The following is a 13,795-nucleotide window of genomic DNA, read 5'->3' as shown; positions in this document are numbered from 1 at the left end:
GCCGCCGCAGCCGGAATTCGAACCCATGACCTGCGGGTCAGCAGCCGAGTACCTTAGCATCTAGACCACCGCGGTGGCGCTCCACCAAGAACACTACTGTCAGCATTCTCCCTCGAGGCGTGGAAGTCGCTCCTGTCATCAGCTGACTACCGTCTTCTGGCAGAAGTGTTTAACCGGGCCGAAACGGTCGTGGCAAGCTTTTGGCCACCACCCATCAAACCACCGGCAAATTAAGTTTACCGACATTGCTATGCCATCGATTAAGTTGTTTCTCTCTCTCCCCATTTTAACCGACCCCAACCTGTTATTCCGTTTTTTTTTTCGCTAGGCATTGCATTCTGGCGCTTTAGTCACGCTGGAAAACTCGACTGCATGGTGCCTATAGCTTGCGAAGTGCTTACACGCTTACACGCTGGAGCCTGTTGGAGCTGCGTTGCTCACACTGCCCCATCTCAAAGTTTCTGAAACTCGCCTTTAGAGGCACGTAAAAAAGAGACGCCTGCTCGCGTCCCCAATGTATGCCGGGCACGATCCACCGTCAGATGCAGGGCGGGATGAGACATGCGCGTCGCGTTCCATATTCACCGAAGCCGTCTCAAGGTGTTTTTTATGCGAAGAATTTCTTAGCGAACTTCGGCGACATTGAGCGTATCTATCTATCTATCTATCTATCTATCTATCTATCTATCTATCTATCTATCTATCTATCTATCTATCTATCTATCTATCTATCTATCTGTCTGTCTGTCTGTCTGTCTGTCTGTCTGTCTGTCTGTCTGTCTGTCTGTCTTTCTGTCTGTCTGTCTGTCTTTCTGTCTGTCTATCTATCTATCTATCTATCTATCTGTCTATCTATCTATCTATCTTTCTATTTATGTATCTATCCATCTGTCTATCAGTCTACATATCTATCTATCTATCTATCTATCTATCTATCTATCTATTTATCTATCTATCTATCAAGCTTACATGCATTTCCTGTCACGAAATACACGCATTCAACTTGTGCAACCCTAATTTAAAGACGGCTTCGAGAACCGCAGGAACCTCAAGAAGGGCCACAATGTGCCCCTCTTCAAACACTGTTTCGTCCTGCGAAGGCCTATCGTCGACCAGCCAACCACCTCGAGACAATGCCGCCTATTTTCCGACAATCAGAACCGAGTTGGTCAACAACAAGAAAAGGCAATTAGCTTGAGGTATTTTGATACTAAAAGCCAAAGAAGCTTCATTTAGGAAGATGTGGTTGGTGAGCTTAACGTGAAAGTTCGCTTACCACTGAATACCTTTTGGCAGCTCCACAGCCGAGACGAGAATGTTGACTTTTGCATAGAAGCTATAGTTGTCCCTCCCATCTCTCATGGCGTAGCTCTGCCGCCAGCTAACAACGCATTCATTAAACAATTAAGGAGACATGGCAAAGTTCTCGTGAACAACTACCTGCTTGAGGACACACCCAATGCCAAAATCGGTTTGCTAATAGGTTCAGACTATAAGTGGCAAGCAATCGGCGATGAAGTACTGCGGTCTCCAGACGTGCCAGGCTTGGCTGCAACGGAGACAATCTTTGGTTTTATGGTACCAGGAACTATCAATAAAAAGGTCGTTTTGTACTGTGGAGCTCATTTACTGATCAGCGTCTTGCGACTAGATAAAGCAGAAAAATCTATAGTAAAAATCCTACAGCCTTTCTCCAAGCATGACTCTAAGAGCATCACCGACTGCAGCCAATGCCCTTTAAATAAACGTCCACAGTTCAAGCGGACGCTAAGGCAGTCTGACGGCCGACACTTCGTAGCACTATCATGAAAAAACGACCACAATCATGTGTGACAACCTGTTTGAAGGGCAAGTTCTAATGACGGTAAACCCCCACTTGAGCACGGCAAACCGAGCAGGCAGCGTACTTGTTCAAACTTCAACACATATATCCTCTGTTGACAAATCGCGGAGCCGACCCTTTTGACGAAAGACATCAAGTCTATAGGTGTATTATGAAGGACAAGCGGGGACAACTCCCGAATGAACCTCATGAAACTGGAAAAAAAACCTCTTGATTGTTATTCATATCCCTCCACTACACCCCGCGAGCTAACTTGTCGAGAATTCAGTCCCATTCCGTCCAGAACGCTGCCCATATGAAACATCTACTACACCATAGAAAACCATGAATGATTTTCTTGGGAAGCTGTGCTACCAACAGAGGCTACAGTATTGTCTTTAGTTGAGATGGAAAAGCGAGTATTGAAGTATCGTTACTTCCGCATGGGTATCGTCAAACTTTGAACGGAAGTCAAATGGTAGACTGACACTACAGTGCAACACGACCAGAAAAACCGATGCCTTTGGTAACTGCCTCGAGTAAACAAGGCACATCCTGGTCATGGTGGACTAGTGTGGTGTTGCTCTACCAAAACACAAGTCGGCACTGTACTCAAGAAGCCCCTACAAGCTGTATGTAATATGTATACTAGCTTTGTACTTCTGGCGTGGGGGCGATGTTGAAAATTTAATAAACGCAGCCACCCAGCGAAGGCAAAAAAGAAGAAGTAGATCGTGTTCGGAGGCGGCAACAATGGCTACAGGCTGAATTATTCAGGGCCAGTTAACTTCTTCACAATCCTGCCGAAGGAACGCGATTTCCTTCATATTCTGGTGGAAATTGTTATACTGGCGCAACTGTTATTTTTTCCTATACTGCTTTTCTTAACTTAACCCCCGTATTCTAGAGCATCCCTTCACTCAAATCTTCACCTTCACTTGAGAAATCCGATGGGAGTGCCATCTCTAGGCAGGGAAAGTCACTGCATATCAGGGATAATCTGCTGTGATTTTTGAGCAGCGCAGCGCCATTTTCAACCGAGCAGTGGCGAAGTGCTCAACTTTGTCAAGTGAAGGGCGAAAATTGCTTCCAGGAGCGTTTGTGAAAACGGGGGTAATTGCCATTTGCGTCCTCAGTCTTATCTGACAAACAAACGAGCCCCTCAAACAATTTCCTCTGATTCATACACATCATAGTGAAGTCTTTATCCTGGCTGACTTGAAGACTTGGATACATGCCCTCTGGCAAAAAGTGTTCAGCACTCGCCATCTAGGGTACGAGTCACACTGGCTAACTCTAAGGGGTATCATTAGGTAAATATAAATACCCTAGAAGTGTGGACGACGTTGTGTCTTCCGCAGCAGCGCCCATTCAAGAGCATCAGGGCATTAGTTGGAAGGTTGTCGATTACAATTACACCGAAGAAAGGGATATTTTTGTCCGCTAAGATTGCTTTCAGGTGAAGTGAAAATCGAAAGAGTATACATTTAAGGACACTACAGTTGATGCCCTCTGTGTTTTTGTTAGATGAGCATTTGTCCGTTTTTGTTGGTTTGCAAATTGTTTTAAAACTTCGCAAACACTTCTTTGGTCCCATATTACAGCCGGTTAGTAGCGGGTCCAATTTTATTACATGCCTACTTAACAGCACAAACCATTACATCAGCGACAATGAAAAACAAGTTGAATACAAATATTTAAAGAGAATGCATACTTCGACAAACTGGGAATACTAGCAAAAAATGATTTATTTATACGATTTAACTCTGGAAACCGCACACAAAGTCCTGAAAGCCATGAGAAAACTTGCCTCTTTTAATACTTAAAACATCGATTTAGCTTACCAATGCATACGTGCTCAAAATACACCGGTGGCAATAAACATCAAGAAGTAGACAATGTTTTTCACATTGTATTAATCAATGTCTGGAGTAGTTTCTATCACTACATTACCGTTTCTCTTTTCAACATCCATTGCATCTAATTCAGCAGGGTGGAAGAGGTGCCGGTGATTAACATATTTTCCCACTAGGTCAAGGGGTTGTAACCTGTGTTGAAGTCACACTGTTAATATTGATATTCTTAGGCGCTGGCTAATACATACTTACTTGGTAGCATTGTAATTGAAAACTCTTTTAAATTCCGCTTTTCGGGCAGATGCTGCAGTAACTTTATCAAACTTGCACTCATATTGTCCCATCGTGGTATAGACTGTCTGTATTCGTGCACCTTGATGGTAAAACTGTAAAAAAATGTAGCGTTTTGTGTTATGTCACAGTTCGCAAGAGGGCGTGAAGGCCATTTATCATGCCTTTGTAATGAGAGCGAGCTACATGGTTATGCCACAGCTTTCACTAACAACTCCACATGCGATAGCAAGCGATACATCCTGAACTACTCTTCGCAGACCATTGCCGCCTTCATTATGCGCTGCAATACTAGGCCCGTTCTTAAGGTAGCCCAAGCCTGAATGGAGACAAAAATGGCAGACTTTTAGAAAAGCTATAAGTGTTAAAAGAAAGTCTCCTTCGAAAACTACACTGCTGTTAAAGACCGCTGCCGCTCTGACAATCTTAACGATGAAGACAAATTTCACAGTGCGAGAACACGGGAAAGAAAAAGGAACGGGACAGCGTAGATAAGAGGGTTGTGTCCTGACTGACTCATTTTTTTCTGTGCACTGTTATTTATTCTTGAACTTAAATTTTGGTCGAAGAGCTTCCATTCAATGGAGGTCACTTTATAGAAACATGTCCTCAGACAATTGGGCGAGGCATCTCGGTGTGGCGTAGCCTTTTCAATTAATGTTTTGGAAGCTGCTTTAGTTGCAGTAAGCACAAAAATGCTGGGGTGCAGTCCACGATGAGCTGAAGTTGCTGCAAGATTGTAGCTGCATTAGATGCTGGCAATGGCAAGATGAATGGAACAGGCAGGAGCTTCTGTTTAACTGGAAGAGCCATCGGTGCAGGGATCGAGGACTTCGAACACGCTACGGCCGTGTCCAGTCGACTGGCGGTATTCATTGAACAATGCTAGAACACCTTCAGGTTCCTAATGTGTGCTGTTCCTAATGTTCACGATTCCTAATGTACTAAGTTTGGGGCTTTGATCCGCACACATGGTCTTGGTAATGAGTGCGGTTGTTGTGTGACAAAATTTACTGTGATTTTCAGCGTCCACAAGTTGACCCATTACTTCACAAAACGGAAATTTTCAGGCTAGTCAAGCAAATCCTTAAAACAAACAAAGAAGCTGTGTGAACCTTTTGCACGGTATAACAAAACAAAATTGGCAAATACAATACGGAACACCAAAAGTGTCGTCTTTTGTCCGGTATTGCTTTTGAATCATTCATTTTGTTTCTCTGTAGTGCGCCGAAATTTTACACTACATAAACAGTAGGACCATACCTTCACTTTACTAGCGATGCTTCTTGGCCTTATAGGCACCTAACGTCGCGATCTTAGTTGATGCAAAGTACTTGTTTAGAGAAGACAATCTATGGTCGAACCACCGCCTAATAAATACCATGCAAGAATGCCCCAATTAACGTGAAAAGCTTGCAGTGGCAACCTCTGTAGTGGAATCGTGGGCGTTTTTTTGCTTACATGCATATCACGCGGCGGGAAATCTCAGCGTGGTGGCTGCGCGGACTGTCTGCATCACTGGCCGCAGCTGAGAAGCAAAGGTGTGGAGGTTTCTTAACACGAGAATGTTCTATGCCGTGCTACACCACGGCTCCGCTGACGTATTTCCGTCTCATATATTACTTGGTAAAATGTCTACGAAAAATCGCTGTTGAAAAAAACGCGTTTAGAAAGTTCCTTAGCGGGGCGTCGAACCAGCAACATCTCCCTACTTAGGGCGGGACGCAAGTCACTGGACAGTAGAGCGCATGTTGCTCAGCTTGTTTTCACGAAGCTATATGTATAGTTCATGTACCATAGCCAGCCCTGAGAGCTCTGTAACTTCAGTGCCTTTTTTCATCAGCATTCATATGGCGCAATAGTTGGGCGTTGGGCGCACCCGAGGCCGCACACCACCCTACGTGTTACGATGCGTGCGCCACTTCACATGGCATAAGCCAAATCTGTATAGATTTTGTTATCCGTGGGATTCGGGCACTTCGAACCTTTCATGCTTCCACCGCAAGTTTGCTCTGAAGTTGCAGTGGTCATTTAGAACACGGAGGTTACTTCTTTCGATGCCATGGCCGCTTTTACGAAAGCAGTGCGCTGCTCACATACGAAGAATAATTGCGACAGTTGTTCGTGCTCCTCCAGATGGGACGCTGGAGCAACATATTATTTAGAGACGCTGGATACACAACAAATAACGGCTGTACTCAGTGCTAAAATGGTGGTGCCTCTTAACTGTAAAAAAATACATTAGTAAAATAAATTATATCGAGCGCGTATAAAGGCAATAAAAGAAAAAAAAGATATCACCCAGAGGTTGGAACTCGCCACCTTCTAATCGCCAACCTGATACTTTACCCAGGACACCACGCCAGATCATGCTTATGTGCTTAAAAATAGCTCTTCATTCAGCAAACATGCCTTCTAGCTTCATGGTTACAAGTCGCACATGGTGAACGTAAACGCGATAGTTTTTTCCAAATAACATTTGTGTCTTTATTCGACACTAACATACGGCTGCCGGTCACCAACTGACACGCGTATAAAGACAAGAGTACAACTTTTTTTTTAGGAATCCACACGTCAACTCTGAAAAATGTCAAACTGCAGGAGCAGCCGCAACTTGCCGGCTGTCACTGCCGACTTTTTTTTTCTTTTATAGCCATTTCTCGCTCTTGCTATGCGTCAACATGTATGGAGGTTTCACAATAACTTGCTCGATACATGAGTGCGTACAGGTGTGAATAATGAGTAGTCTTCTCGCGCAAGCACACATATGGCAGTATACGCAGTGGGCGTGCCAGACACAGATTAGCAGTTATATCAATACCTAAAACAAAAAAGCACCCAAAAAATACTAATGCCATTACTGGAAAAGTATGTCAGAGTGTCTATCTATCTATCTATCTATCTATCTATCTATCTATCTATCTATCTATCTATCTATCTATCTATCTATCTATCTATCTATCTATTTATCTATCTATCTATCTATCTATCTACCTATCTATCTATCTATCTATCTATCTATCTATCTGTCTGTCTGTCTGTCTGTCTGTCTGTCTGTCTGTCTGTCTGTCTATCTATCTATCTATCTATCTATCTATTGATAGATAGATAGATAGATAGATAGATAGATAGATAGATAGATAGATAGATAGATAGATAGATAGATAGATAGATAGATTGATTGATAGATAGATAGATATTTGTTGCATATGATTTTTCGCCTGGTCGTTCGATTTAAAGATCCTTTATTTCACTGGCGATTAGGACAGGAGACTCCTCACGACGTGGTCGTATTTCGTCAGATTTGCTGCAATCTTTCGTGCCTCGAACAGCACTTCTGCTTCAGTAAACTATAGTGCTGGGTCCGCGGTGCAAAAGGGGACACATAACTACCGACTGAAGAGACTGTCGGCGTGTTCAGTGTGGACTTTGAAGTCCTTATGGTGGCGTTCATCATCGACAATGAAGTCATAGTGACGTTAATGCAGAACTCCGATGAGTGTACCATCAACGTTGGAATGTGCGCCTAAGTTGAGCTAAACGAGAATAAACGGGAAGCGCCCTTGACAGCAACTGAACTTTCATTTACTCCGAAGCTCACAAAAAAAAGCTCGTGGGTAGCCGTGGCGCTCTTCAACGATTCCACGAAAGATAAAATAACGTGGTATAATTGATGCCTCCGATTTTTCTCGTAATTGTGTATATATGCCCGTATGCCCGAATTGAGTGAAACTACAGTTTGCTTTCAAATTAAAAAAAATTGAACCAAGAAAAAAACTCAGAAGCTTCACTGGGTCACCATGGTCGTTTTACGAAGAGTGCGTTTCCGCAAGCTCGCGGTGATGCTAATTGCAATGTGTGGCATTTTAGCATAGCACAAACATAAGTATGAGATAAGTAGCTCACTTTATGTTTTCTAATTTTGGGCAACCAAAGTTTTTTTTTTAAATTATCCAAAAAATACCATAGTCTTGAAACTAGCTCGTGCTTGTGGCACGGTTTCTAATTCTGTCAAAGCTATGGCTAGTTTATGATTGTACCAAAGATAGTCCTTTATTCGAATATTTATCTTCTGCTCCCGCGTTTATCTATAGTAATTTTTAAAGTAAACAATTTTGTAGATCAAAGCATAAAAAACCGTTGGCCAATTTAAAAATTTGTAACAAGAAAAATCTCACTCTCAGTTTCGCTGAAAAATTATTTACACTGTTTTCAAAAGAATGCACTATCATATTCTGAAAAAAAAAAGAAATGTTGCATTATTTTCATAGGAATAATGTTGCGGATATTCAAATATCTTGTTTTCAGAACGTGGTCACTACCACGCAAACGACACATGTTGTACCAAGAATTTATTTTAGCCCGCTTTTAATATATTGATTTTCTAAAAGGAGTATAATAACGTAATGTCCGCTATTGTAAAGTGTTCTTCAAAAAGAAAGGACATAAACTCCTAAACTAAATGTATTTAGGAATACGTCTTAGTGACTCTGTGCAAAAAAAAAATAAAATAGGTACAAGTAAAGTAACGCAAGCACAAGCACAGCTAACAACTCTAGTGTCGCTACTTATCCTCGTTTTTTTGCGCGAAATCATTGAAATAACAGTTCTCGAGCTTGGTCGAGGCGCTGTTTTGTTTCTGTGCATTTTAGTTCGTGACATTAATGCAATGCTCGTAGACGTGCAGCGTCCACGGTTTTATGTCTATGTATTTGCCTTTTGTTTCAGGAAACGTGCTAAGAAAAAATAAAAAAAGCTTGGCGAAAAACTGTGTAGATAACGGTTGCATTCTGACACTGTTATAAATTAGTGTGTACAAACGGTCACAGTGCCGACCAGCGAGCACCACCACTTGAGGACCACCGCCCCACATGCTTCGTCCGGCTTTGTCACTCGGTAGCACATAATGCTTGGGCGTTGATTGCGTAGGTTACATAATACATTCTTCCTTCGACAGCCCGACCAGTTCCCTGGATTCACACCGTATATATACGGTCTGTGTGGAAGATTGGGTGCCCGCGCTGCACGCCTGACTGTAAGTAGAGTAGCGTGCACTCTGTGAGAGTGCGCAACTCTCTACGCTCAGAAATTCAAGTGATTGCGTGATTAAAAGCAAGCCAAAAAAATTATTTAATTAATGAACCTACCTGCAACATTGAGTGTTTGTGGAAATGAAAAAAAAAAAAGAAGGAAGCAGTAGAAACTCTTTGCACCTGTGAAAAGCAACCTGTCACGGTATATGTTTGCCATGCAAGCCAGGTGAGGTGCACACGAAGCATACTCTGTCCGTTGCCGAGACTACTGTCATTGGTTTTTACGTAATGGCCACGTTTTAAGCATTGGTAATGGCATGTAGTTTGAAAGTGTACAATTCTGAGCCAGGAAAACTCAACTTTTTGACAAATGCTTATCAGGAGATCGTTTATTTTTATGAAGAGACCTTGCATTTTTATACCAATCTTTTGGTATTCTGGAACAGCAGAACATATCATAGTAAACGCATTCAGAAAGTCTACTCATTAGCTTCCAAGATTTAAAATGAGTTTTAGCTGAGCAAATGAAACGAAAGGAGGCCACAACTGGAGGGGCTGCCTTTGGACTGATGATAACGAACACAAGCGAGGATGCGAAGTACTGAGATGTGTTTCATTAAAGGATGGTTATCTTTTTTCTTTTTTTTCTTTTTTAGAGAAGACCTTACACTAGCGTACAATATTTTATTACTGTTATTTCGGAAAGTAAGCGGAGGAAAAAACATGCTATTGTGTTTTCTTAATCCACGAGATGTGATTTACACGGTAGGGAACACGTTCTGCAAACACAATGTTTGAAAAGTTGTAAGTTTGTTGATTGATATGTGGGGTTTAACGTCCCAAAACCACCATACGAGAGACGCCGTAGTGGAGCGCTCCTGAAATTCCGACGACTTGGGGTACTTTAACGTGCACTCAAATCTAGTTGTAAGTTTGTTCCTTTCAAAATCGTGCAATATATCTATTTTTTTTGGAATGTAATTGCGCAACCCACTAGGAACAACCTGAAAAAATTTAGACAGAATTGAGCGAATGGTTTTTCTTATCGATTGTTAAATTTGGCTGTGGTTCTTTTGTTTTGAGCTACAAATATCGATACCTGAAAAGTTAGTAGACAAAGTTAAATGCAGTGTGTAATTATTCACACTAAGTATATTAGCGCTGCACAGACGCCTTCACAGAAACAGAAATTGCGCCCTAAAATTGAGCAAGTTTCAAAAACACAGCTTTTTTGGAAGGGAATCATTAAAATGCGTATATCACCCAGAAGCACAAATCATGAAATGAGCCATTTCTTCATTCGGTTGAATAGTGCTGTGCACAAATATACTCCTTATATATAGCTTGCATTGTTGCTAGCATGACCACAAATGGGCCAAGAATGGACTCTTCGTGAAGTGAAATGGCCATCGTCACCCGGTGATGCCTCTCAATTGTTCTTCTATTGGTAGAATTTTTTATTTTAAAAGAAAACGTGGTTTTGCACTATTTGGTCATAGGTACGTAACATACAAAATTACGAGGAAAATTGGAGACATCAAGTGTACCCCGTTTCGCAATTTTTTGTCTAATGGACATCTTAGCAGTGCGCACGAAAGCACCATTTCACAGCGCTACAGTACTCCTCACGTACCCTACAAGCATTTGGCGTTATTCGTGTCCTGACCCATGAATTGTGTTTGTCATGGAAAATTGCCCCTGTAGTATTCTAGTATATTACAAAGCTACGAGAGCCCAAAGACGGCAAGACTTGGCTAGACATATAGCGTGACTGCCTGCTACATGTTGCGATTTTATTAACGTGACTAGCCTTTACAGGTTCTTTATGGCGAAACATAGCACGTGCCTAGCCATTACGCAATGTTGCTTGATTTTAGTCATGTCGCGGAATGTTACGTAGTTTACCGCTCCCAGTATAGATACTATGCGATGTTACTTGGTATTACTCATGCTGCTGTTCAATAGAATATTTTCAATTCTTTGACTACTCATTATGTAATGTTGCATAATTTCTGCCCCGTAAGAGACTCGTCGATCAGACTTATATACTTCATGCTGGAAATATCGGTGCAATCATTGCCGGTGAAAGTGAACAACTTCAGGTCGAGAAGGAAGCAAGCACGTGCTGGTTTGTTGTGATGATGTTCCATGTTCGCGTTTCGCGGCGTGAGGAAAAATGTATATATGCAGCTTAGCTCTTAAAATAAAAGAATTAAAGTGTGTCGCTGTGGCGTTGCTATGCAGGTGTTGCTATGTTTGTAACACACTTACTTTCTTACCCAGAGCTGAACAGTTGTAAGAACCATTACTGACGAATGTCTCAATCTCCATCAAATAGCTGGCTATTATAGTACGTGTTTTTGTAAGATACCCCAGCAGAATTTGTCAGGAAAAATAGGCACCTATGACAATTATGGGCAGCTCTTGACGCAGAGGTATGCAGGCAATGTCTATTTCAGGAAAATTCAGGAATGAATTATAGAAGAGAAAGGGAGAAGAGCAAGGCTACGTCCGGAATTATAGGAGAGCAAGACTATGTCTTGAACCATATCCCATGCGTGGTGAGAGGAGGATGACAATATGTGGGGTTTAACATCCCAAACTCGCCATATCGACTTGAGAGACACCGTAGTAGAGGGCTCTGGAAATTCTGACCACCTGGGTTTAAATGTGCACCCAAAGGAGAATAACGGATGAAGGAGAAAGAGAGACTAATATATGTTGAGACGTGCAGAGCGCACCACGCGAACAGCACAGGGTTTCACAGGTGGTCGCTCAGTGGTGTTGCCTTCAATAATTGTATAAGGACTCGTGTGACTTTCTTGACTACTATACTTGCAGACTATGCACCCAGCATATTTTCCGCAGTAAGAGGACGCCCATTCAGTTTCATGAAGGCACACTAGAAAGTAAGAGGACAGTAGTTCAAAGCTTGTACAATACCACAAGGCGAGTCAAGCACTCTTGCACAATTGCAGTTACCACATATCATTGGGTCAGTCATACCAACGTGATAGCTTAATGAGTTGGTAAAGGCTACAGCGAGCCACAATCGACACTGAATTAAAGGTTAACGCGGTGAAGCCTTTCATGGCAGGTGTAGTTCAAAGAGGTTCTATGCTATGTCTACTTGGTGTAGTTGAAGTGATTAATAGGGGTTCTTTGGGAAACAAGTGGAGCTCATCGGGGAACTACAACACCTCAGCGTGGAATTATGGGCGATGTAACGAAGTTCCCTTGCAGAGTAGACTCTTGACTATTCTATAGGCAGTGCGGGAAATTCGTAATGGTACACGGGGGAGCGTTGTCTATGAGGCGGTAAAAACTGATTAATCAGTGACCCGGCCGCCATCGAAAAATTATGTCATGTCCTGGATTAGTGGCGCGGTGACTAATTTCATTGATTTGGGACTCCAACCCTTACTGTAGGTGTACTACTGTGTGTTACAACAGATCTATTGAACAAGCTTGTCATTGTTGCACAGTTAGAAGATATCCTTCGCATGTGACGTTCAGAACAAGTTTCCTGATTTACACTACTACAAACCTTTCGCCGAAATCTCACACAAACTGATGTTAGTCACCTGCATTTTCAGAGTTGTATTGCGTGTTCACACTGCAGTAATAACATGAAAAACTTGCCTTTGAGATGTCTTCATAATCTCTTATATAGTTTGAGTGCCCAAATTGCAGCATTGTCATAAGGACAGCTAACTTCAACGCACCAGGAATACGCATGATCGCCATCATTTTAGTTGAAAATCAGTCCAAGACATGCTGTAAATTCTCGAAATAGAATCTTTTATATATTAATAAATGTCGAAAGTTCATAAGTGACTAAATAAAAATAGCTTCAATGACAAGATAGAACAAAAGAATGGAAATTTAAAGGCCTCTTTCCGTGGCTGTCAGCAATAAGCTCTATTATTTTTCTCTAAGGTTACGTGCTGAGAAAGGACTTTCAAAATACGATGAACTTAAGTTGTTTATAATAAACAAGTTCTTAATACCGCAAATGGGAGCAACAACAAAGTGCATTAACAAAGTGATTGGTGAAGGCCCCGCCTCGCGGAATATGGAAACAATTTTTTCAGCTGCTAAGATTTCATCGTAGACTGGCCACGATAAAAATATACATTTGCAAACAGGTCATAGATAACTCATGATACAATAAAAAAATTTCCGACCAAGCACCCCGTACAAATGAATAACCAGCGAAAGTTGAAGCGTCTAGCCCCGGTATTTAGCAGTGAGTTCAATCCGACGTTGCACTGAAGCCTTTCACAATGATTGGTCACACATTCGTATTTATTAACAATGTAAGACAGATGTTTGGCACGGGTTAACTACAGTGTTTACTTCACATGACAAAGATTGTGCGTCGCATAATCATATTGGAGGAGTGAAATGAGCAGTTTAAATAAACAAAATTAGATGACGCACACCACGGGGGAACAATAGATGAAAGCAAAAATCGTGATTGTCTTGCAGTATGGACGAACTCAACGAAAGCAAGGTAGTAGTATAATAGACTTTTGTTTCGGCCAAACTAAACGCTGAACATTTCGACCGCCGGCGCAAGCAGTCAATGCTATTCGTATTCGCCTTTGCGCCGATTCACCCGAGCCCGAAGGTGATGGAACTTTCAACAGCTTACTGCATCATCGGTAGGCAGTGTTACAACCGTCATCATTATTGAAGTTTTTCGGCCTTTGTGAACGGGACGAAAATATTTCGACGCATTCCAAGCCAGGGTATGCCGTCAAGACGGGTTGATTTTCTCTCGGCAATAC

The 13,795-nt window shown here is 42.0% G+C and overlaps 1 protein-coding gene across 1 annotated transcript in view; it reads right to left on the bottom strand.

Annotated features, from left to right (window-relative positions):
- Nucleotides 1–12,762, bottom strand: part of LOC142787027 (uncharacterized) — a 32,529-nt gene extending 19,767 nt beyond the window's left edge. Inside the window, exons 1-3 of the mRNA XM_075884646.1 lie at nt 12,645–12,762; nt 3,931–4,064; nt 3,776–3,870 (exon numbers count right to left, since the gene is read on the bottom strand). Coding sequence (XP_075740761.1) covers nt 3,776–3,870; nt 3,931–4,064; nt 12,645–12,752 — 337 coding nt within the window. The 5' untranslated portion in view covers nt 12,753–12,762. The remainder of the gene's footprint in view (nt 1–3,775; nt 3,871–3,930; nt 4,065–12,644) is intronic.
- Between the last annotated feature and the right edge of the window lie 1,033 nt (nt 12,763–13,795).

The sequence above is a fragment of the Rhipicephalus microplus genome, unplaced genomic scaffold, assembly GCF_043290135.1.
Source record: "Rhipicephalus microplus isolate Deutch F79 unplaced genomic scaffold, USDA_Rmic scaffold_42, whole genome shotgun sequence".
In the NCBI taxonomy this organism is placed as follows: Eukaryota; Metazoa; Arthropoda; class Arachnida; order Ixodida; family Ixodidae; genus Rhipicephalus; species Rhipicephalus microplus.
Note: the sequence above shows the minus strand (reverse complement) of the source record. Positions and strands in the feature narration are given on the sequence as shown.